The following is a 26,565-nucleotide window of genomic DNA, read 5'->3' as shown; positions in this document are numbered from 1 at the left end:
CCTGAGTCTCCCCAACAGTTATCGGGAGAGAAAGGGATTTTTAATACTGGATCCATTAGTTCTCCCAAGTGATACACCACTGCCAGAGTTGTCTACCAACAGGTACAACCTGTATAGGTTGTTGTGAGAGATTATCCAAGGAAATACACATTCTGTTTTTCTGTTCTACATTTTCAGTGACACGAACTTTGCCACCAGTTTTCTATTAATACTCAAGTGCTTTTCTCCTCGACTGATTTCAATCTCCTTTTTAATAGATCTTCAAGCCCAAATTATTATATGTCTGTATTAAATGTCATTCTTTGAAATAATAAAAATTATTTTACGCAAAGTAAAATAAAGCTAAATAAGTGAGCAGATGAAGCAAGGCACACAACCTTTCAATAAAATGCCTTTTAATATTTCACTTTTCTAAATCAGCTATTCAAAACTTGAAATGTCAGGTTTTATTAAAGGCAGTAATACAGACTTAAAACATATAAGAATTTAACATAATTGCATTACAAAGAAACCATAAACTTATAAACCAGCAAATCTTATAAATATATGTTTAATCTGATTGTATTGCATAAAAATAAACATTAGCTCTTCCTGAAAATATCTACAAGTGAAAACCGCTCACGAGTCACTCTATAAACCATCAAAACAAATGAGGTACAGCGAGAGTTAAGTGAAGCACACAAAAGAGGAAAATTTACTTTGGTTTCCAAAACTAGACTTCTGGTTTCTGTAACATTAAGAAAGTGAAATGCTGGATTCACACACATCGTTTTGCGGGGTTTTCACAGCATTTTTGCTTTAGCTCAGAAATTCTGCGGGAAGATGTCACTGTGTTAACATTCTACATACAAAGAGATTTAGTTTGTTGTGTTTTTGTCATTTTCACTTTTTTAAGAAAATGCAGCGTGCTGCGGGTTTGGCTTTTTTTCCCCTGGCATTTTACCCATAGACTTTCCTATAGGACTTCAGAAATGCAAGAAAAAAAACTTCACGTTTTAAATAACACTACGTAAAAATTCAATTAAAAAGCTTAAAAAAAAAAAAAAAAGGCTGCGTGAAGGAGGACATAAATATGAGGCTCATTTAACATGATTACAGCCATACCTGGATCCCACAGGGTTCAGCAGAGATTGGGTGTTGTGGTAGTAACACAGAGGCTAAATTGTGAACATATTATGGCCTTGAGAATTCAGTCTAAATCATGTAAACATATATAGCTCACGCTCTTTAAAGCCCCCCAACGAAAGAAAATAGGTTTAATGATCTATACTTAAAGGGTTTATTCCCATGTTAAGTATTGATGGCATATCACTATAACCCTAGTGGGACCTGCACCTATCTGACATTGATGGCGTATTATATCGATATGCCATCAATGTTTGAGATGGCAATACCCCTTAATAGTTTTTTTTTTGGGGAATATTAACTGAGAAGGCGTCTGCTCTGCATCGCCTCCGGATTCATACTTATCTGCTACATACTGCTCCAGTCTGCTGTGCTGGTTCCCTTACCTTCATCTTCCAGTCCCAGCTTGTTTTCTTCCAACTGGGGCACAGACATGGTCTTGTGTGCCACTGCTGCCAATGACTGGCGTCAGCAATTACTGATCTAAAGGGACCAACCACTGAGACCCTAATGATCTCAAGAATCAGCCGCTTTTAATTAAAGGGGTTTCGCGAGAGTTTTATACTGACCCCCGCGCTAGCAGTAGCACCACGGCCTTCTCTCAGCAAACCAATCACAGTGCCATACATTTTATAGTGGCTATGCTTGGTATCGCAGCTGAGCTACGTGACTGATTAACATGATGTCACATGGCAAAGCTGGAGAAGGCCACAGTGCTACTGCGAGCACCGATGCCTTCTTAAACAGTTATGTGTCGGACACCCACCAATCAGGATAGGTCATCAGTGTAAAAATAACGGAAAACCCCCTTAATAATCATCGAGCAGGCGATGTACAAGCGATCTCTTGCTATTGAAATTAATGGAAGTTGCAGAAACCACATGCAATGAGTTCAATAGGAAGAAACTATACAAGTAGCCCCTTCTCAGTTTGGTGGGCATCAATAATCAACTGGTTATGAAACCTTGCAGTCACCTGAAGCCATGACAAAGCCCAAGTAAAATGTAAGTACAATGGATCAAACTGAGCGTATTTTAAATGTAATGAAATAGTTTCTACAGTCATAATATATTTACATGTGTACTCCTAGTTGGAATTTTTCAGCTTGCCTTGACAGAAAAGGTCATAAAATTACACGATGCTCCTGAAACATTCTATACTTTAATAAGTGCAATATACAGTTCCTCAATTATTTCATTATTGCTATGTATAAAGATACAGATTTGTCTGAGCAATACAAAAACTAAGAAAATATGCACACAGACCTCAGTGTGTAACAGGCAAGTGTCCATTTCCTAATATTTTCCCCAATCTATGTCTTGTTATACCACTAGAAGGCAAATATGGAAGGTATCACATGTATTCATATCACAGCCATTTGACCCCCTACTCCTCATACCTGGTAATACTTGCCAGAGGTGGTTTTAGAAAATAAGGGTCTATAGCCAGACTGCTTTGTGAATGGGGCATTTGACTTTCTCCACAAATAAGCACTGCATCTAGGTATATAATTGATTGATATACACATTTAATTGACTTTTGTAGTGGTACTGTGATGCTCAGGTAACAGTTACCCCTTCTTATTGAGGGAGAGTTTCCAAGGTTACAAGTCATAAATATCTATACAATATGATTATGCATTTGAGGATATGCTCACATGGGCATAACTTGACCTGGAATTTGGTGCATTGGGAATTTCAGTTCACAGCAAATAAGTGACTGGTGACCTAATTGCTGCAGCATCTGTGCAAAAACCCTGAGGATTAGCCCCTTTGATGAAAATGGCTATTTCTTATGTGGATCCACAGGAGTGCAAACTGCACACCCGCAGCAGAAATCCAAGGGTCAGACCTATTTCTGCAATTAAACTATACAACATATGAACATAGCATAATCTATGTTCTACCGCTTCTTCTCGCATTCAAGTGAATGAGAATAATAACAGAGATTACAATGCACCACTGCTACAATCTAGGTAAACCCAGAAGAGGACGCAGCGCTCACGCCTTCAAACAGCTGATCGTGGGGGTTCCAGGAGTCAGACTCCCACTGATCTGATACTAATGAGGACAGGTCATCATTATTGTAAAATCTAACAACTCCTTAACCAGCTTAAGAATTTGTGTTGTTAACTTACTAAAGCTTTGGAGGACTGATATAAGGAGGTATCTTAACAGTTAAACTGATCATATAAGTACAAGAGAAAACGAACAATAATATAAAAAAAAAAACACATTTAAATGTTTAAAACAGATTACAAATATCCCTGCTAGTGCAACACATGGCTTTCAATACCTGACTCGAATATCAGAAATTATAGAATAAATCTGGTTTACCTCCTTGCTAAATAGTGCTCATTGCTAAAGGCAAATGCTTAAAGGGGTTGTGCAAGAACGGACGGGTTTTGGCAAACCTCCCCACTTTATCAGACCTGTAAAGGGAAGCTTACTTACCTGCTTCCCGTCACTGGATTGATTGATATTGCCTGCAGCCAATCACTGGCTACGGCGGTGACCCCCCCCCCCCCCCCCCCCCGGTGACCCCCCCCCCCCCCTACTTCATGACAGATGGCACATGACTCAAAGGGATCTGGTCATCACTGCGGCCAGTGATCGGCTGCAGGAGTGTTAAGCCGGATGTTTTCTGCAAGGGAGCCCAGCGGAGCATCATGGGCTGGGAGGAGGCAAAGTGGGGAGCCAGCGCAGGAAAGCAGGTAAGTAAGCTTCGCTTTACAGGTCCATTCTTGCACAATACCTTTAAGAGTACATAGCATATATATATATATATATACATATGCTATGCTAAACAATGATACCTACACTGTAGAATGTCCAAAATATTCTGTACATTCTGTTATAGGCAAGACTTGAATGCTAAGGGATCATTAGGACTCACATCTATGTGTAGAGAAACTGTTACTTTACATTTCCCACGTATATGTCTCAAACATTAAGCCATAGACAAATTTAACATTCTAAGTTATGGTGAGTAATACCGGTTTACACAAGGCAATTGTTGGGCCGATTATCAGGAATAAACGTTAGTACAAACGGCCCATGTAAAGATACCACAGATCACCCCATGAATGAACAAAACGCATGTTCATCGGGTGAAATGATCACGGATGCAGTCACCATCGTTTCTTGGCAGGAGATTGACCTCTGTAAACAGCGATCTGCTGCCCAGAAAAACAATGAATCTGTATGAGGACGGACGATGGCCACAACCATCATTCGTCCCCATACAGCAGAAATGATTGCTGCATGTAAATGCAGCTCTTTCCTCCACGGATGAGCAGGCAGTTATCAGGAAGGAACAGTTCCCTCACGATATGTAAACGCAGCTTAAAGGGATTCTGTCACCTCCCCTAACCGAAAATCCGATTTTAAAGCATTCATGTAGCACAGCTTACCTTGAATCGGCTGTGCTCTTTTATCTTCTAATCCGTCCAGTAGTTTTTGATAAAATCGACTTTTATGTTTATGTAAATTAGCCCTGAAGGTGCCCAGAGGGGCGTTATGTTAGCTTTCGTGTGCCCAGTACCGCCCCTCTTAAGGTGCACAAAACGCCTTCCTTCTGACTGCCCACAGCCTCTCATCCCTCTCCTCCCTCACGGCCGAACGTACTCTCGCGCAGGCGCAGTACCCACTGAGGGCTGCGCCAGTGCGATCTGCAGGAGACTGAGGGCAGGAGCTTCATCTTTGTCACTGGGCATGCGCCGAGCCCAGTGACGTCAGATACTCGCTCTTCCCTCAGTCAGCCTGGTGAGGAAGCGCAGAGGATTGCCGATCGGCTGATGCACCCTGCGTTTTCTCCAGCCTGTCTGCCTGCCAGCCAGCGATTTCCTTCCCCACCCTCCCTCCTGGAAAGAAATCCTTATTTTTTTTGGAGAAAATAGGTATTATTATATGAACAAAAAAACGCAGGGTGCATCAGCCGATCGGCAATCCTCTGCGCTTCCTCACCAGGCTGACTGAGGGAAGAGCGAGCATCTGACGTCACTGGGCTCGGCGCATGCCCAGTGACAAAGATGAAGCTCCTGCCCTCAGTCTCCTGCAGATCGCACTGGCGCAGCCCTCAGTGGGTACTTCGCCTGCGCGAGAGTACGTTCGGCCGTGAGGGAGGAGAGGGAGGAGAGGCTGTGGGCAGTCAGAAGGAAGACGTTTTGTGCACCGTAAGAGGGGCGGTACTGGGCACACTAAAGCTAACATAACGCCCCTCTGGGCACCTTCAGGGCTAATTTACATAAACATAAAAGTCGATTTTATCAAAAACTACTGGACGGATTAGAAGATAAAAGAGCACAGCCGATTCAAGGTAAGCTGTGCTACATGAATGCTTTAAAATCGGATTTTCGGTTAGGGGAGGTGACAGAATCCCTTTAAAGGCAATCAAACCTCTTCTTCATTAGTTGACAGTACATGTGGCTGTGAAAACGTTACTGTTCTTTCTCATTCGGGGTCCCTGACTAGAGTAGTTTTTAGTCATCATTCCTGTTTCCAGGTATAAATGTTAGTGAATTTGCCAGGGCCGATAGCCTGGCTCCTGTCACTCCCCTGTGGCGAGGATGGCCTACAAACGTTGTTGAGACAAAAGTTTGGGATTTTTTTACACCATAAATTAGAGTAGCCTTCTTGGTAAATCACCTTCATTGTCTCCAAGTAATGGCATTTTGCATAGGCTTAAGCATTTCTTTAAAGTACAAAGACAACCATAAGTAGGTTGTTTCTTCCTGTCGCCCCCTTTACGTTACATCCTTACCTCTTATAACAAATGCTTTGTAGGTAAGTGCAATGATATTTTTATAGCAGGGCTCGACAAATCCTGGGCGCCAGGTCGCCATGGCGACCAGGAATTTGGTCCTGGCGCTTGGGTATTTGTCAGCCCGTTTTCAAAGATGCGCTCTCGGCGCGCACCATGGTTTCCTGAGCGGCACAGTGGAGGAGAGGAGTCCCTCCCTCCCCACTGTGCGCGGCTGCCGCTGGCCACTAAGAACAGGGTAGGAGGAGGAGGGGAGGGACTGTGGCCACTGCGCCACCAATGAATGTGCCGGCCATATCCCGGCCCCTATGACTGCACGCTGTGATCCGCGCGATTAACCCCTCAGTTGAGGGGTTATTCGCGCGGATCACAGCGTCCTGTCAGAGGTCGGGGGCCGGGTTCTTCAGTCTCGACTCTCTGCATTGGTGGCAGTGGGCAGTTCCGATCGGAGTCCCAGCAGTGTAATGCTGGGGCTCCGATCGGTTACCATGGCAGCCAGGAGTCACGCTACTGAAGTCCTGGCTGCGATGGTATGTTAGTGAGCAGCATTATACTCACGTGCGCCGTGGCCGCCGGGCGCTCTTTCTTCTGTCTGTGCGGCTCATTGCTATGCTTATAGCATTAGCAATGCGCCGCACAGACCTATGAGAAGAAGGAGCTCCCGGCGATCACGGCGCACGTGAGTATAATGCTGCTCACTAACATACCATCGCAGCCAGGACTTCAGTAGCGTGACTCCTGGCTGCCATGGTAACCGATCGGAGCCCCAGCATTACACTGCTGGGACTCCGATCGGAACTGCCCACTGCCAGTGCCACCAATGATGGGGGGAGGAGGAGGAGGGGGACCCTGTGGCCACTGCCACCAATGATTAATACTGGGGAGGGAGGCAGGGTGGGTTTGTTACCAGAGGGGGCTGATAAGAGGGGGGGAGGGGCTGATAAGAGGGAGGCTGGAGGGGCTGATAAGAGGGAGGCTGGAGGGGTTGATAAGAGGGAGGCTGGAGGGGCTGATAAGATGGGGGCTGATAAGAGGGAGGCTGGAGGGGCTGATAAGAGGGAGGCTGGAGGGGCTGATAAGAGGGAGGCTGGAGGGGCTGATAAGAGGGAGGCTGGAGGGGCTGATAAGAGGGAGGCTGGAGGGGCTGATAAGAGGGAGGCTGGAGGGGCTGATAAGAGGGAGGCTGGAGGGGCTGATAAGAGGGAGGCTGATCAGAGGCTGGGGGGGCTGATCAGAGGCTGGAGGGGCTGATCAGAGGCTGGGGGGGGCTGATCAGAGGCTGGGGGGGGCTGATCAGAGGCTGGGGGGGGCTGATCAGAGGCTGGAGGGGGGCTGATCAGAGGCTGGAGGGGCTGATCAGAGGCTGGAGGGGCTGATCAGAGGCTGGAGGGGCTGATCAGAGGCTGGAGGGGCTGATCAGAGGCTGGAGGGGCTGATCAGAGGCTGGGGGGGCTGATCAGAGGCTGGGGGGGCTGATCAGAGGCTGGAGGGGCTGATAAGAGGCTGGAGGGGCTGATAAGAGGCTGGAGGGGCTGATAAGAGGCTGGAGGGGCTGATTAGAGGCTGGAGGGGCTGATCAGAGGCTGGAGGGGCTGATCAGAGGCTGGAGGGGCTGATCAGAGGCTGGGGGGGGGCTGATCAGAGGCTGGCTGCCATGGTCAGCTCCCTGCTGTTGTGTGCACAAAGCACAGGACAGCAGGGAGAGTGTAAAGTCCTATTCACCCTAATAGAGCTCTATTAGGGTGAATATGACAAGGGTTCTAGCCCTTAAGGAGGCTAAAAGTTATTAAATAAAGTAAAAAAAAAAAAAGTTTGAACACCCCCCCCCCAAATATAGAAAACGATATATTGCGATATACATGCTTAAAATTATATCGCAATATAGATTTTATGACGCGGCTCCGCCTGGCTCCTAACTTTTTTAGCTGGCTCCTAGATTCCAAGGAAATTTGTCAAGCCCTGTTAAAGTATAGAAAAGAAGATAAGCAGGAAGTGGAAGGGGAAATTAGTCCACACCTAAGTTGAAGGTCTAGAAATGAACAGCTCTGATTAAGATAAGCTGATGAGAGAACCTGTTTCTTTGCAGTTTCCTCATTTGTAAGGCACCTTTATAATAATAACCTACAAGGACATAAATTGTAAGCTCTGTAGGGTCTATTAATCTCAGCACATCAAAACAGAAGTTGATGTACACAGCAGCACATACAACAGCCCTTATTTAAAGGAGCTGTCTGAGTTAACGTGAAAAAAAAATAACTTCCCTGCCTTTATTTATTTATTTTAAAAATAAAAAAGGATTATACTCAGTCTTGAGCCCCCTCCGTTCCAGCCTTTGCCACAAAATTTTCCCTGCCAGCAGTGGTGACTTGCCTGCATAACGCATGTCACCGCTGCAGCCAATCACTGGCTTCAGCAGTCTTGCCCTGTAACTGTCCTTTACCACTGAGGCCAGTGATTAGCTGCAGTGGTCACAGTGATAGACAAGCATGTCATTGCTCCATCCAAGAACTTAACATTATGGCCATGGCAGTGGGGAGGATCGGAGTGGTGGAGCTGGATCACACGGGATTCCAGACAGTATAACTTTTTTATTATTCTAATAGCTTCTCTGCCTTTTTTCAAATTTTTAACTTGGATAAACCCTTTAAAACTCTGATAATAACCTTTAAAGTGTACTTACCCTCACAAACCATCAGCATAGAAGACTTGATACAGTTTCTTAATATATTTGATATTATTGTTCCTAGGAATCTGAATGAATTGACAGCTGGTGTTTTAACATTTTTAGAAGGAAAATGGAAGCACCCAGCTGTTAATTTATTCATAAATTCCTAGGAGGGATAGAGGAGGAACGTAATGAAGAAAAGTCCTAAGACGCTCCACAATTGTTATTTTATGGGGAATACAAGTATTTACAAAATTAAAAATGTAAGGGGAGCTGACAGAAGAAGTAGAAAGTGACGAGACAAGTCTCTGCACATTCATGTATATGCCTTATTGATATGAACAAAAATTCCACCTGCTCTATATAAATTAAATGTGAAATGTGTTTTCTTTCATATTGCTTAAACACCTTAGGAAAATATAATTGTTAACCAAAAACAGAATGCAAAGAAAGCATCCTAAAATCAATATTAAATAAATGATCCTTTGGTAAACAGCAAAAGGAAAAAAATGACAACTATTTTTTAATAAATTACTTAATTCTTGAACAGTTCTTAAAAAAGTAGTTGCACAAAAAAATGTAAATAAAATTTACATGCACATATTGCGTTTCTTTAACAGAGCTTTGTAAGAAAGTACAAAAAAGAACAACATCCAGGAGACAAAAATAATTTCCATAGCTAGGATACACATGATTTCAAAATATTTATTTCCTCTTTATTGCTGATAAATTATTTGTGGCATTGTCATATCCTGATGCCATTTTGCAAAAGTAAGCAAGCTGTGAAGGGCAAATCCCATTCATTGCTGGGGAACCAGCTTCACATAATACTGCCATTATAAGGGCAAAGGCACTGAAAGGTAAATGTCTATGGAAACAATGTCAGCGACTCAAGAGTTTTAGTTTGGTAAACCAACTGACCAGTAGTGAGGGTTCTGTGGTGCTATTTTTTGAAGATGAAGCGGTAGTGTGTTTCCTGGAACCTTCCTCCTGGTATGGCATTGTTGCACTATTGTGTAAGTCCATGTTTAGAAGACCATGGCTGCCCCTAATATAATCTGTTCCTCTGATTAAATGCCTCTCAGTTGATCTGGTAAAATAATTACGAGATGATACACTTTCTTCTATTATTGGTGCTATCCTCTCATTACTGAAATACCTGGAGAGTGCTTCATCACCTTAAAAAGAAAGGAAATGCACATACAGTAAATATGTAAAAATATGCCATATGCATTCTTGTCAGTACCATACAATCATACAAAGATGTATTTAAAATAGCTGGTTAAAAATCTTCACTATACAATATGGATATATGCCAGGCTTAAAATGCCATATACAGTAATGTATGTTCTATTCCAGCATACTTAACTGCATACTGCCCCCCGGGTTTCCTAATGGGGGCCCCTGGCTGCCCCGGTTTCAATGAAGTAAACATACTCACCTGTCATCCTCCGCTTCCATGGGCTACAAGACTTCCTCTAGCTGTTCCTGAATACCTTCTATTCTGCTGCCTGTATCTGGCATGCACTGGACGAGTCCATCTGCTGATCAGCGCACATGTAGAATAGAAGGTACCCAGGAAAAGCCAGCGGAAGTGGTTGCCACCATTTTGCAGTCCACAGACATTGGGGATGACAGGTGAGTACGTTTACTTCACTGAAACCGGGGCAGCCGGGGTCCTCCATTAGGAAACCTGGGGGACAGTATGCAATTAAGCATAGATGAATGGAGCATACATTACTGTATAAGACAATGGAAATTGGCCAACCCCTTTAATTCTCTTAAATATGTGACTATAATATTTATTCGGGTGCTTGTCTGTTAAAGAGCAGCTATTCACTAATTTACCTTTTTTTCCTGTCATTCTATGCCGTGAAAACGATTCTGTAGACACAATCCAGCTAGCTTCAGCAGGCATAGATAGAGGACGTGGCTTACCTATTCACAATGACAGAAGAATGAATTAGTGAAACAGACTATATCAATAAACTAAAATAGGCAACTGAATTTTTCTAGAGGTTTTTCTTTACATTGATTTTTATCTATAAAGATAAAAATTAATAGTAATAGTCTGAAATGTGAATAAAAATCTGTAGAGGATAATCATAACAGTTTTTTAAGGTGTCATATGTCAAGATGGCAGCAATGGGAACTAGTATCTCCAATTCACGGAATGGGAGTCTTTTAAATATTCCACATTCCTTCCAAAAAGGCAATTTAAAATTCAGTTAAAATTGTATTCAGCCAAAAAGTGAGCAATAAGAAATGTTTCAATATTCTTCATGTACTGATTCTTCTCTGTTTCTCTAGTGAAGGTTTCTCCCATTTTCTCCTTGCTTCCAATGCTATGCTACACACTGTCCAGATGACACATACCATGTGATTACATATTGATGTCACCACCACAGGCACCAATCATATACCTACTGTATATGGTATGAAGAAAACCGTATAATTGGAAGTTTTAAAGTTTCAAAGCTTACCATACATTGGAGTCTTGTCTCTTAGTTTAGCAGGTTGGACATGAACTTCAATTGGATATGAGGGCAGCTGATCCGAGTCTGCAATGGTAAACCTCCTTCGGCTTTCCTGATCAAGGAAAGAATTTGGAGATTCGGAACCTTTTGAGCGTGGGTGTGAATCTCTGTAACCACTGTAACTGAAACTCATCTTCTCATCTCTAAGAACACAGAAAACGTGCTTTTATTATATTAAAAAACACAATCAAATTGTACAGTGTCATTAATTTGCCTTCACAGTCTAAAACAATGTTACAAGGTTCATTTTACACTATATTTAGGTTTAAAAATTAGCAAATTAAGGACCATTTCAAACAAGTATAATATGAGTGCATCTGGTCGTAATGGTCGTTCAAGGCCGGGTTTGGATTTTCACCCGTATTACACTTATGTGAAATTGACCTGGCCTGTGAAGGATTTCCACCCAATACATTCTTTTCACCAACTTGCTGTTTAGGCTGTTAAAGAGGAGTACCCACTGGTGTGCATCAGGTGTTTGGCACCCAGGGCGGGTCCTTTCTCTTGCACCTCCCCCCAGTACTTAAAAAAATTGTGCTCCCTCACAGTGGTATTGCCCTCATTGTACAACCTTCTCAGTAGTTGTTTCCAGATATGTGTCCCCTAATAATATCTACATTGTGCCCGATCACAGTAGTTATGCCCACACTGTGGTATTTATGCCCTCATTGTACAAATACTTCAGAAATGCTTCTAAATATGGTATTTAAGATGCCAAAAAAATGACTAATGCTGATTTTACCAGAAACATCAACATCATTGGCTGGTGTGCCGGTAAGGGTGCCCAATTGTGTGTTGAAAATAAATGTAAAACACAAATTAAATATCATCTAATATTGTACAGATGTAAACATTTGGAAAATGACTAAACCTGTACCTTTCAAAAGAGTTGCTTCATACATACCTTGGGGAGTAAGGGACTCTTGGTGGTGGGGGAATGTAAAGATCAAGAATTGCTGGCTTCTCTTTCTTTAGTGAGGTATCCAATGTGCTTTCAGGAGACTGTGTTGTAGTGGGTGGTGGGCTTGTCTAAATTTACAAGAAAGATATACATTATTAAAAATAATTGTGTTAAAAATTATGGGTGGTGGATCATGGACAAGAATCTTCTTTTTTCCCCCTGATCTCATACAACCTCTTTTATATAAAGAAAATCTGTCACCAGGAACTTCACCATTGAAACCAACACAATGCTGCATAGAAAAGCTCAGCTGCATGTAATGATACCTTTCCCTTAGTGATCTGTTGTTTCATTCTGGAGAAAACAAAGCAAATGCCCACCAGAGCATCTGCTTCTTCTGCCAGCCCCTCCATCTCCTTCTTGATTGAAGGGACCAGGCACGATGACTATAGAGCAGGCATGCTCAACCTGCGGCCCTCCAGCTGTTGTAAAACTACAACTCCCACAATGCCCTGCTGTAGGCTGATAGCTGTAGGCTGTTCAGGCATGCTGGGAGTTGTAGTTTTGCAACAGCTGGAGGGCCGCAGGTTGAGCAAGCCTGCTATAGAGGAACCTGGCCCTGTCAGTCAAGGAGAGGGAGGGACTGGCAGAGAAGGCAGGAGCAGCAAGGATACACGAGTGGCTTGGGCTCGCCCTGGGTGCACTTAAAGGGGTTGTCCAAGTTATATATAAAAAAATAAAAAAGCACTGTAAATCTGATGGTCAGCATTATATACATAGGCTAAGCAAGTTTTAGGCAAAAAAATTATAATTTACTCATTTCCCTAGTTCAGTTCTGGCCCCTTTGTTTGCATGCAGTTGCAGAAGCTGAGGGGGTGTGTAACAGCAATCTGAATTTTTCCTCATGAATATTTGTGGGAGTCAACCAAGACTGCCTTTCTTCTCCTGCTCTAAAAAAGGGGTCAATATAATTGCTGCCCTGACTGCAGTGTAACTGATGGGATACTCATGTTGTATGTGTGGGACTGCAAGTCCTAGTTGTACAGTACAATGACATTGCTGATACACACAGGATCTTCCCTCCTACCTGTTCTTGTATAATGTTCTGCAGAAACTTCTTCACAGCCAGCACAAGAGTACAAAGGAGAAAACTCCTCTGGTCTTTGTCACCTTGTTTGCAAGGTGAGGAGGGAGGGACTATTCTGTGCACAGTATTTGTCTCTTCAGTGCCTGAGGAAACCATGAAGTTGCTCAGTACCTGAGGCAGAGCCTCCAACCCTGAGTTTGTGCTGCTGATGATAGAAGGGGTTAAACTTTGCTGGAGAATCCAGTAAGAGGGGAGACACAGGGCAGAAAGCTAAGCCACCAGATCGGGTAGTGCAGGGGGTGTGGCTTGTTGCTCCAACTAGCACAGCCTTCACATTGATGTTCTGTGCACAGCAGCAGACCTGCTCCCTCAGACTTGTGCATGGAACGTTAGAGCAGGGAAAGACGCTGACATCACAGGTCATGTGATGCTCAGCTAACTAGGCCAACAGGGCCAAAGTAGATGAAGTAAGTGAATTGAAAACCCCTTGCATTTGCTTAGTTAGAAACATTCAAAGAACAAAAAAATAACTTGGACAACCCCTTTAACTGTTAATTTGCATATGCACTAAAAGTACTGTTTCTCCAGAATGAGGCAAAGGACCACAAAGTGAAAGGTATCCTTACTTTCAGCTAAGCTAGCCCTAAAAGGCACTGTGCCTGTTTTAACAGTGAATTTCCTGGTGACAGACTCCCTATAAGTTATTAGATTTTTTTAATAGGGATGAAAATGGTTGAATACTACACTCATTGACAAAAATGAAATAAAGCACCTAGATAGAAATGTCATATTGCTGCAAATGTTGGCATGCAGATACACTCACCTAAATAATTATTAGGACCACCATGCTAATACGGTGTTGGACCCCCTTTTGCCTTCAGAACTGCCTTAATTCTACGTGGCATTGATTTAACAAGGTGCTGATAGCATTCTTTAGAAATGTTGGCCCATATTGATAGGATAGCATCTTGCAGTTGATGGAGATTTGAGGGATGCACATCCAGGGCACGAAGCTCCCGTTCCACCACATCCCAAAGATGCTCTATTGGGCTGAGATCTGGTGACTGTGGGGGCCATTTTAGTACAGTGAACTCATTGTCATGTTCAAGAAACCAATTTGAAATGATTCGAGCTTTGTGACATGGTGCATTATCCTGCTGGAAGTAGCCATCAGAGGATGGATACATGTTCTCATTCTGTTTACGCCAAATTCGGACTCTACCATTTGAATGTCTCAACAGAAATCGAGACTCATCAGACCAGGCAACATTTTTCCAGTCTTCAACAGTCCAATTTTGGTGAGCTTGTGCAAATTGTAGCCTCTTTTTCCTATTTGTAGTGGAGATGAGTGGTACCCGGTGGGGTCTTCTGCTGTTGTAGCCCATCCGCCTCAAGGTTGTGCGTGTTGTGGCTTCACAAATGCTTTGCTGCATACCTCGGTTGTAACGAGTGGTTATTTCAGTCAACGTTGCTCTTCTATCAGCTTGAATCAGTCGGCCCATTCTCCTCTGACCTCTAGCATCCACGAGGCATTTTTGCCCACAGGACTGCCGCATACTGGATGTTTTTCCCTTTTCACACCATTCTTTGTAAACCCTAGAAATGGTTGTGCGTGAAAATCCCAGTAACTGAGCAGATTGTGAAATACTCAGACCGGCCCGTCTGGCACCAACAACCATGCCACGCTCAAAATTGCTTAAATCACCTTTCTTTCCCATTCTGACATTCAGTTTGGAGTTCAGGAGATTGTCTTGACCAGGACCACCCCCCTAAATGCATTGAAGCAACTGCCATGTAATTGGTTGACTAGATAATTGCATTAATGAGAAATAGAACAGGTGTTCCTAATAATTCTTTAGGTGAGTATATGTCTCAGGCAGATATGTAAATGATTACATGTGTGGTCTGACTATACAATGGGTGTTGCCACAAGAGGGCATAAAAGTGCTTCCCCCGCTGCCCTATAAAAAAGCTCTCATGGGCTACTTTTGGGTAGTGGCTGCTATACATGCCTCTACAACGCACTCAAAGACATTTTGTGGTGTCGACAGAGGAGGTGCATCACTGGAGTGAGAAAAGCCAGGATGGTTAGGCTACTTTCACACTGGCGTTCGTAGCGGGTCCGTCTGATGTTTCATCAGACGGATCCGCTCCTATAATGCAGACGTTTGCATCCGTTCAGAACGGATCCGTCTGCATTATAACTTAGAAAAATTTCTAAGTGTGAAAGTAGCCTGAGCGGATCCGTCCAGACTTTACATTGAAAGTCAATGGGGGCGGATCCGTTTGAAGATTGAGCCATATAGTGTCATCTTCAAACGGATCCGTCCCCATTGACTTACATTGTAAGTCTGGACGGATCCGCTCGCCTCCGCACGGCCAGGCGGACACCCGAACGCTGCAAGCAGCGTTCAGGTGTCCGTTCACTGAGCGGAGCGGAGGCTGAACGCTGGCAGACGGATGCATTCTCAGTGGATCCGCCTCCACTGAGAATGCATTAGGGCCGGACGGCTGCGTTCAGGGCCGCTTGTGAGCCCCTTCAAACGGAGCTCACGAGCGGACACCTGAACGCAGGTGTTAAAGTAGCCTTATGTTGACAAATTTCCCACCATTAAAGGCCATTTGGGCCAAAGCTTTTATGAGGTATTGGAAGCACCGGTTATGTGATGGTACACACAAATGGAGAACAGGATCCAGACAGACCACCAGTCAAGAGGATAGTGTGATCCCCAGACAACCATGAGCAGCTCCCATAGTTTTGCTGTCCACCATCCATCGTTTCCTTTTTTTGCAGTGGTGTCATGAATGAGAAACATGGATTACTACGGGCCAGAACTCCAGTCAGCCACCCCTAGTAGTGATACAAGGGACACTAACAGCTCAGAGATATGTGCAGGACATCCTGTGGCCACATGTGTTGCCTCTCATGGCTGGGTTTCCGACTGGCATTTTTCAGCAGTATAATACTCTCCAACACACAGCAAAAGTTTCCCATTAACGTCTCCACCAGATTGCAACACTTCCTTGGCCTGCCCAGTCGCTAGATGTATTGCCAATCAGGCATTTATGGGATGACCTGAGATGCCAGCTTAGGCTACTTTCACACTTGCGTTCGGAGCGGATCCGTCTGGTGTCTGCACAGCCCCCTGTAAGAGATCAGGTACTGCCAGGCAGCAGGGGCCAGACCCCCCCCCCTCCCTCCCCAGTTTTAAATTCATTGGTGGCCAGTGCGGCCCCCCCCTCACTCCCCTGTATTACATTCATTAGTGGGGGGGGGGGGGGGGGCCGCACTGGCCACTAATGAATTTAAAACTGGGGAGGGAGGGGGGGAAATGTCTGGCAGGAGTCTGGCCCCCTGCTGCCTGGCAGCACCTGATCTCTTACAGGGGGCTATGATACGCACAATTAACCCCTCAGGTGCGGCATCTGAGGGGTTAATTGTGCGGATCACAGCCCCCTGTAAGAGATCAGGTGCTGCCAGGCAGCAGGGGGCAGTTATTACACAGTTCTCAGTATATTCTAACTTGAAGCGTCCCCATCACTATGGGAACGCCTCTGTGTTAGAATATACTGTCGGATCTGAGTTTCACGATCTAACTCAAATTCGATGGTATATTCTAACATAGAGGCGTTCCCATGGTTATGGGGACGCTTCAAGTTAAAATATACCATCGGATTGGAGAAAACTGTGATCTGATGGTATATTAATAGGGACTCCTGACTTTACATTGAAAGTCAATGGGGGACGGATCCGTTTGCAATTGCACCATATTGTGTCAACATCAAACGGATCCGTCCCTATTGACTTGCATTGTAAGTCTGGACGGATCCGTTTGGCTCCGCACGGCCAGGCGGACACCAAAACGCTGCAAGCTGCGTTTGGGTGTCCGCCTGCTGAGCGGAACGGAGGCCAAACGGTGCCAAACTGATGCATTCTGAGCGGATCCGCATCCACTCAGAATGCATTGGGGCTGTACGGATCCGTTCGGGGCCGCTTGTGAGAGCCTTCAAGCGGAACCCCGAACGCAAGTCGGAAAGTAGCCTCATTTAGCCTACGAATGTACAGCATCTACAGACCCAGCTGCAACAACTGTGCACAAATGTGCTGCAGGATACTATATAGCAGTGTTTCCCAACCAGTGTGCCTCCAACTGTTGCAAAACTATAACTCCCAGCATGCCCGGACAGCCTTTGGTGGGAGTTGTAGTTTTGCAACAGCTGGAGGCACACTAGTTGGGAAACACTGCTATATAGAACCTATATGTCTCCATGCTCAACCGCATCTCATCTTGTATCCAGGCTCGAGGCTGCCCAATAGGGTACTGGAGCCTCCTTTTAATTGTACAGTTTTCTCCAATAAATTTGCCCTTTCACTCTTATATTGTAATCACTTGTACATATATTATCATTACATTCATACAAAGAAAGTTTCGTTCCATTCTAACAACTCTCTCTTGGGGAGTTATTTTTTTGTCAATGAGTGGATTTAGCTTATTCTGCATACCTGCACAACAGGTGGTCTCCATCTCAAGTTTTTCAAAGGAGCAGGAGTGAAATTGAAAGTTCCTGTAGGTCTCTTTTTTAGAAGCAGGGTGACTTCACCCAAATTTTCTCTCAATCTTGCTACAAGATTCTTTAATTGCCATCCAACCTTAAGAGCAACAGAATACATATTTTACTCAAAGTTTAGCACAATATAAAATATAGTTTTAAGATTAACAGAATAAATTTAAAAAAATGTTAATTTACAAATAAGGACCTCTTTTTCATAGGTGGAGAGACGGAATGATATAAATACTTGAAAAAAAGAACATTTAAAATCCTGTATGTCATGGGTTCTGAAAAAATATTCCAGGTTTATAAAGAGCTCAACGGGAAATGTAAACTAAACATTAAAATAAATCCCCAAAACTTTTAAAATATATACATGCCAAAAAATGTTATACTAGAAGATAACCATGGGAATATAACTGTAGAGGACAAAGGGAAGGCAGAGATATTAAACTGATATTTTTAATCTGTGCTCGCAAGTGAGCTGCCAGTACCAGATATCATGCAGACGAGCAAAAAGCCCCTGACCCAGATGGCATACATCCACAGGTACTTAAGAGTTCAGTAAGGCTACTTTAACAATCGTGTTTTGGCTTTCAGTTTGTGAGATCCGTTCAGGGATCTCACAAGCGGTCCAAAACGGATCAGTTTTGCCCTAATGCATTCTGAATGGAAAAGGATCCGCTCAAAATGCATCAGTTTGCCTCCGTTCCGTCTCCATTCCGCTTTGCAGGTGGACACCAAAATCTGCTTGCAGCGAAACTGAGCCAAACGGATCTGTTCTGACACACAATGTAAGTCAATGTGGACGGATCCGTTTTCTATGGCACTATCTGGCACAATAGAAAACTGATCCGTCCTCCATTGACTTTCAATGGTGTTCAAGACGGATCCATCTTGGCTATGTTAAAGATAATACAAATAGATCCATTCTGAACGGATGCATGCGGTTGTATTATCTGAACGGATCCGTCCGTGCAGATCCATTAGGGATCCGCACCAAACGTGAGTGTGAAAGTAGCCTAATTGATAGACCATTGTATAAGCACATGAGTAAAGAATGGGTTACAGGGCAGAACACAAAGCATCATTGTAAATGCTATATAGTACTCAAAATGGGCTAAAGTCAGTAGTGGGGTACACAGGGACCGGTGTTAGGCCCAATTCTCTTTAATATCTTTATCATTGATCTTGTGGATGGGATTAAGAGTAAAAGGTCAGTCTTTGTTGATGACACAAAAATGTGTAGGATATTTAAAACCCAGCTTGCTTGTGGAATATTACAGAAAGACCTAGATAAGTTGGCCGCATTGGAAAGAAGATAAATGTAAAGTAATATACCTGGGCCACAGTAATCATATGGCTGCATGCACATTAAATGGAATAAACATGGGGACACTAGAACAAGAAAAAAAACGTGGGTATTCTGGTAACAAAAAAAGTCAAGCAGCAATATTTAATATCAGGCCTTAAGGACCGGGCCATTTTGCACCTTCGTGACCAGACTGATTTTTGCAAATCTGACGTGTGTCACTTTACATGGTAATAACTTTGGAACGCTTTTTCTTATCCAGGCCATTTTGAGACTGTTTTATCGTGACATATTGTACTTCATGACAGTGGTAAATTTGAGTCAATATAATTCAACTTTATTTATAAAAAAAATCCCAAATTTACAGAAAATTTGGAAAAATGCATACCGTCATTTTTCTGCTTTTAAGGCCTCTTGCACACGAACGAGCAAATTGCGGTCCGCAATGCACGGGCACCGACCGTGGGCCAGCCGCATGCAGATCACAACCCCATTCACTTGAATCTGCGATCTGTCTGTTCCGCAAAAAGATAGGACAAGTTCTATATTTTTACGGAACCCCACGAAAGCACTCCGTAGTGCTTCCGTTCCGTGGTTCCGTTCCGCAGCGCATCTCCAGATTTGTGGACCCATTCAAGTGAATGGGTCCACATCCGTGATGCGGAATGCACTCGGCCAGTGTCCAGTGTACTGCAGACCCGCTGTATGCGGGACACAATACGGCCACGGGGGACACACTGTCGTGTGCAAGAGGCCTCAGGCAGATATTGATACCTCACAAAATAGTTATTACTTTACATTTCCCATATGTCTACTTTATGTTGGCATCATTTTGAAAATGTCATTTTTTTTAGGACATTGGAAGGCTTAGAACAGTGATGCCCAACCTACGGCCCGCGGGCCAAATGCAGCCCGCGAAGCCGTGTCATGCGGCCTGCGCAGTAACAGGACTTTATCAGCGCAGGGCACACTGCGAACGGCACAGGCAGCAAAGCGATGCTGCCTGTGCCTGCAATCTCCCCGCCCAGCACAGCCTCCTAGCTAATTTATTCACTGCACTTGCCTCTGTGAAATTAAAGAGAAGCGCCGTAATCTCGCACAGGCGCACTGGCAGAGGCATCGAAGTGCGCATGCACCGTCTTCCTGGCCTCTGCCAGTGCGCCTGTGCGAGATTACGGCGCTTCTCTTCAATTATACAGAGGCAAGTGCAGTGAATAAATTAGCTAGGAAGCAGGTCTGGGTGGGGAGGAGATCTGTGGGTGACACTGAGGGGGAGGGGGGACTCTGTGGGTGACACTGAGGGGGAGGGGGGACTCTGTGGGTGACACTAAGGGGGAGGGGGGACTCTCTGGGTGACACTGAGGGGGAGGGGGGACTCTGTGGGTGACACTGAGGGGGAGGGGGGACTCTGTGGGTGACACTGAGGGGGAGGGGGGACTCTGTGGGTGACACTGAGGGGGAGGGGGGGACTCCTGAGGGGGGGGGGGACACACCTGTGGGTGACGTGACGCTTACGAGGGGACCTGTGGGTGACGCTTACGGGGGGGACACCTGTGGGTGACGCTTACGGGGGGGGGGGGGGGGGGCCTGTGGGTGATGCTTACGGGGGGGGGGGGGGAAGACCTGTGGCTCACGCTTACGGGGGGGGGGACCTGTGGGTGACGCTTACGGGGGGGGGGGGCCTGTGGGTGACGCTTACGGGGGGGGGGGGCCTGTGGGTGACGCTTTCGGGGGGGGGGGGGACCTGTGGGTGATCCTGGAGGGGTGTTTGGGTGGGAGCTCTGGAAGGGGTGGGAGGTCCGATAGGTATGTGGGGGTGGGAGATAAGGGAGGGGGGGGCTCATAAATTTTTTGCTATGGGGCCCAGTCATTTCTAGCTACGCCTCTGATTGGTAAGATTGGGCGGGCACTGGAGCGATAGAGCGCCCTGCTGTAGGAGAAGCCGGCGGGAGATGAAAGGAGGAGGTGCCAGTTCCTGGTGGTGTCGGGCACACGGCGCAAGCATGGCGGTGGAGGATCTGACTGAAGCCTAAAGACCAGACATCACGGTAGACCCGCAGAAGAAGGTGACAGCGCAGTATGTGATGTATACATGTGTGTAATGTATGTAGTGCAGTGTGTGTGATCATCACATACTGCACTACATACATTACACACATGTATACATCACATCCCTCTTCACAGACGTAATGCTCACATGCCCCCTCACAGTAGTTATACCCAGATATGTGCCCCCTCACAGTAGTTATACCCAGATATGTGCCCCCTCACAGTAGTTATGCCAGATATGTGCCCTCTTCACAGATGTAATGCTCACACATGCCCCCTCACAGTAGCTATGCCCAGATATGTGCCCTCTTCACAGCAGTAATGCTCACTCGTGCCCCCTCACAGTAGTTATGCCCTGATATGTGCCCTCCTCACAGTAGTTATGCCCTGATGTGCCCTCCTCACAGTAGTTATGCCCTGATATGTGCCCCCTCACAGTAGTTATGCCCAGATATGTGCCCCCTCACAGTAGTTATACCCTGATATGTGCCCTCCTCACAGTAGTTATGCCCTGATATGTGCCCTCCTCACAGTAGTTATGCCCTGATATGTGCCCTCCTCACAGTAGTTATACCCTGATATGTGCCCCCTCACAGTAGTTATACCCTGATATGTGCCCCCTCACAGTAGTTATACCCTGATATGTGCCCCCTCACAGTAGTTATGCCAGATATGTGCCCTCTCCACAGTAGTAATGCTCACACGTGCCCCCTCACAGCGTTTGCATTTCTTTCTGGCAAAGCTACCTGGTTCTGGCCCGCAAAATTTACACCAAGTCTAGTGCGGCACCACTGGCTTAGAATTTTAGAAGCAATTCTTACATTTTTTAAGAAAATGTCTAAACCCCACTTTTTTTTTTAAGGACCAGTTCAGTTCAGTTATGAAGTCACTTTGTGGGCCTTACATAGTAGAAACCACCCAAAAATGGCCCCATTTTAGAAACTACACCCCTCAAGTTATTCAAAACTGACGTTGTTAACCCTTTAAGTGCTCCCCAAGAATTAAAGAAAAATGCAGATGAAATTTAAAAATTTTACTTTTTTCACTGATTTTTCATTTTAATTAATTTTCTCCTGTAACACAGCAAGGGTTAACAGCCAAACTAAGCTCAATATCTATTACCCTGATTCTGCAGTTTACAGTAACACCCCATAAGTGGTTGTCGACTGCAGCATGGGCGCACGGCAGAGCTTAGAACAGATGGAGCACTATATGGTTTTTGGAGGGCAGATTTCACTGTAATAATTTTCAGGTGCTCTGTCGCATTTGAAGTTACCCTGAGGTACCCCAAAATGTGACCCCATTTTGGAAACTACACCCCCTAAAGTAGTCATCTAGGGGTGTAGTGAGAATTTTATTATTTTACGGTATTCATCCAGGGGTATAATGAGAATTTATTTTTACATTTTGGAGTTTGTCTAATTTTCCAAATTATAATTGGCTAATAATATAACGAAATGTGAAATGTTAAAAAACAGTGGATTGCATAATAAATTAAAAATGGCCAAAAGTGCAAAAAAGAAGTAAAAAAAAATGGAAAATTCATTTAATTAAGTATCTGGACAGGTGTCACATTGATATATAGTATCCCGCCATATCCCATTCTTGTAACAGACCCTTCATCTCTTTTGGGCTCTGCTTTTTTCACAATAGGGGGCACCTCTGATGGAAAATGTTGCCCTAGGATAATTCTGCTGACATGACTAAATGACGCTATCCCACTGCTATCCTGGCGCTGCTCTCCAAATATTTTTTTTTTTTAAAGGGTAACTGTCATATTTTTATTTTTTTATGTAATTGGATTGGTCTTATTAACCCCTTACGGACACATGACGTACCAGTACGGCATGTTTCCCGAGTCCGGGCATGTTTCCCGGTGATCAGCACAAGGTGCCTGCTCAAATCATTGAGCAGGCACCTCGGCAAAATGCGCGGGGGGTCCCGCGGTTTGCGGCTTTTACCTGGTGCGGTGGTGGTGCCATTGGGTCCCCATGGGGCTGTGGGGGGGACCCGATGGCATGGAAGGCAGCGCGATGCCTTCCTGAGGCATCTGCGCTGCCTTCCGGTGAAGAGCCTGTGAGATCCAGCCCCCTGGATCTCACAGGCCCCGGAAGCTGTATGAGTAATACATACAGTATTACTCATACAGCCAATGCATTCCAATACAGAAGTATTGGAATGCATTGTAAAGGAATATAGTATACCCCCAAAAGTTCAAGTCCCAAAGTGGGACAAAAAATAAAGTGAAAAAAAAAAGTTGAAACAATAAAGTTTTCCCCCCAAAAAATAAAAAGTTTCAAGTAAAAATAAACAAAAACGTCATTTTCCTCCGGTCTGTATCGACCGGCTCTATAAAACATATCACATGACCTAACCCCTCAGATGAACACCGTAAAAAATAAAAACTGTGCTAAATAAACCATTTTTTTGTCACCTTACATCACAAAAAGCACAACAGCAAGCGATCAAAAAGGCGTTTGCCCACCAAAATAGTACCAATCTAACCGTCACCTCATCCCGCCAAAAATGAGCCCCTACCTGAGATAATCGCCCAAAAAATATAAAAACTATGGCTCAGAATATGGACACACTAAAACATCATTTTTTTTGTTTGAAAAAAGCTGTTATTGTGTAAAACTTACATAAATAAATAAAAAAGTATACATATTTGGTATCGCCGCGTTCGTATCGACCGGCTCTATAAAAATATCACATGACCTAACCTCTCAGATGAACACCGTAAAAAATAAAAACTGTGCTAAATAAACTATTTTTTGTCACCTTACATCACAAAGTGTATAGCAAGCGATCAAAAAGTCATATGCACCCTAAAATAGTGCCAATCAAACAGTCATCTCATCCCGCAAAAAATTAGACCCTACCTAAGATAATCGCCTAAAAACTGAAAAAACTATGGCTCTCAGAATATGGAGACACTAAAACATGATTTTTTTTGCTTCAAAAATGAAATCATTGTGTAAAACTTACATAAATAAAAAAAAGTATATATATTAGGTATTGCCACATCCGTGACAACCTGGTCTATAAAAATATCACATGATCTAACCTGTCAGATGAATGTTGTAAATAACAAAAAATAAAAACTGTGCCAAAACAGCTATTTCTTGTTATCTTGCCTCACAAAAAGTGTAATATAGAGCAACCAAAAATCATATGTACCCTAAAAACTAGTACCAACAATACTGCCACCCTATCCCGTAGTTTCTAAAATAGGGCCACTTTTTTGGAGTTTCTACTCTAGGGGTGCATCAGGGGGGCTTCAAATGGGACATGGTGTCAAAAAAAACAGTCCAGCAAAATCTGCCTTCCAAAAACCGTATGGCATTCCTTTCCTTCTGTGCCCTGCCGTGTGCCCGTACAGCTGTTTACGACCACATATGGGGTGTTTCTGTAAACTACAGAATCAGGGCCATAAATATTGAGTTTGGTTTGGCTGTTAACCCTTGCTTTGTAACTAGAAAAAAATTATTAAAATGGAAAATCTGCCAAAAAAGTGAAATTTTGAAATTGTATCTTTATTTTCCATTAATTCTAAAGGGTTAAGAAAGTTTGTAAAATCAGTTTTGAATACCTTGAGGGGTGTAGTTTATAGAATGGGGTCATTTTTGGGTGGTTTCTATTATGTAAGCCTCGCAGTGACTTCAGACCTGAGCTGGTCCCTAAAAATTGGGTTTTTGAAAATTTCTGAATTTGCTTCTAAACTTCTAAGCCTCGTAACATCCCCAAAAAATAAAATATCACTCCCAAAATGATCCAAACATGAAGTAGACATATGGGGAATGTAAAGTAATAACTATTTTTGGAGGTATTACTATGTATTATAGAAGTAGAGAAATTGAAACTTGGAAATTTGCTATTTATTTACAAATTTTTGGTAAATTTGGTATTTTTTTATAAATAAAAATGAATTTTTTTTACTTCATTTTAGCAGTGTCATGAAGTACAATATGTGACGAAAAAAAAAATTAAAATGCAGAATGGCCCGGATTTAAGGCTACTTTCACACTTGCGTTCGGAGCGGATCCGTCTGGAGTCTGTACAGACGGATCCGCTCCTATAATGCAAACGCTTGCATCCGTTCAGAACGGATCCGTCTGCATAACTGTTTTTTTTCAGATCTGATTTTTCCCTTTGTGAAAACTCAGATCCGACAGTATATTCTAACACAGAGGCGTTCCCATGGTGATGGGGACGCTTCAAGTTAGAATATACTAAAAGAACTGTGTACATGACTGCCCCCCCCCTCCTCCCTCCCCTGTATTTAACTCATTGGTGGCCAGTGCGGCCGGCCCCCCCTCCCTCCCCCCCCTGTTTTTAACTCATTGGTGGCCAGTGCGGCCGGCCCCCCCTCCCCCCCCCCTGTTTTTAAGAGTTCTGCCAGGCAGCAGTCATGTACACAGTTTTTTTTAGTATATTCTAACTTGAAGCGTCCCCATCACCATGGGAACGCCTCTGTGTTAGAATATACTGTCGGATCTGAGTTTCACAATCTAACTCAAATCCAATGGTATATTCTAACAGAGGCGTTCCCATGGTGATGGGGATGCTTCAAGTTAAAATATACCATCGGATTGGAGAAAACTCCGATCTGATGGTATATTAATAGGGACTCCTGACTTTACATTGAAAGTCAATGGGGGACGGATCCGTTTGCAATTGCACCATATTTTCAACGTTAAACGGATCCGTCCCCATTGACTTGCATTGTAAGTCTGGACGGATCCGTTTGGCTCCGCACGGCCAGGCGGACACCAAAACGCTGCAAGCTGCGTTCGGGTGTCCGCCTGCTGAGTAGAACGGAGGCCAAACGGTGCCAAACTGATGCATTCTGAGCGGATCCGCATCCACTCAGAATGCATTGGGGCTGTACGGATCCGTTCGGGGCCGCTTGTGAGAGCCTTCAAACAGAACTCACAAGCGGAACCCCGAACTCAAGTGTGAAAGTCAAAGAAGTTATCAGCACTTAAAGTGACACTGGTCAGATTTGCAAACAATGGCCAGGTCCTTAAGGTGTTAAGTTTACCTTAGTTCCCCAGTTAACACTTTTGTATAGGTATTGAATTACCTAGTAAGTGCAGCATGTTCTTTCCTCCCCCAGGCATTTCAGTGGTGCGGCTAAAACAGCTAGGTGTTCTCCGTCTCCTATCTTCTATATACAGAAGACGGAGGACGTAGTAGTGGGCAGTCCCGAACGCTGTGTGCATGCTCCCGTCAGACAGGGATAGTGCCGATATTCGCAATAAATTTTTTAGATTAACTACTAAAATTTTGAGATTGATTGGGGTGAGGCTGCGCGTTCCGAGATGAGCCGAATTAATTCTGGGTAGTTAGGGAGGGAGGTCTTAGCCTCAGAGTAAGGGCATCCGCAGCCATCTTAACAAGAAAGTCAGGAAGAAGTCTTGTGAGGAGCGGTTGCTATGGACGAAATCTTATTAAACAAGTGGTATGTGAACACAATAATTAGTGATTATTGATTATCACCACAGCAGCAACAACATATATGAAAATTTAATTTTAAATAAAAATATGACAGTTATCCTTTAATGATTTGTTCTT

At 44.1% G+C, this 26,565-nt stretch overlaps 1 protein-coding gene across 3 annotated transcripts in view; it reads right to left on the bottom strand.

Annotated features, from left to right (window-relative positions):
* Positions 1 to 366: 366 nt before the first annotated feature.
* The window catches only part of CNKSR3 (CNKSR family member 3), a 151,624-nt gene continuing 125,425 nt past the window's right edge, over positions 367 to 26,565 (bottom strand). For 2 of the 3 annotated variants that reach the window (XM_040429392.1, XM_040429393.1), the window contains exons 9-14: positions 17,581 to 17,727; positions 11,993 to 12,117; positions 11,035 to 11,231; positions 10,400 to 10,489; positions 8,667 to 9,729; positions 367 to 377 (exon numbers count right to left, since the gene is read on the bottom strand). In XM_040429392.1, the coding sequence (XP_040285326.1) occupies positions 9,434 to 9,729; positions 10,400 to 10,489; positions 11,035 to 11,231; positions 11,993 to 12,117; positions 17,581 to 17,727 (855 nt within the window). In that variant the 3' untranslated portion in view covers positions 367 to 377; positions 8,667 to 9,433. Of the gene's footprint in view, positions 378 to 8,666; positions 9,733 to 10,399; positions 10,490 to 11,034; positions 11,232 to 11,992; positions 12,118 to 17,580; positions 17,728 to 26,565 lie in introns of those variants that run through there. The other variant, XM_040429394.1, reaches the window with a different exon arrangement.

Source organism: Bufo bufo, chromosome 4, assembly GCF_905171765.1.
Source record: "Bufo bufo chromosome 4, aBufBuf1.1, whole genome shotgun sequence".
Classification (NCBI taxonomy): Eukaryota; Metazoa; Chordata; class Amphibia; order Anura; family Bufonidae; genus Bufo; species Bufo bufo.
Note: the sequence above shows the minus strand (reverse complement) of the source record. Positions and strands in the feature narration are given on the sequence as shown.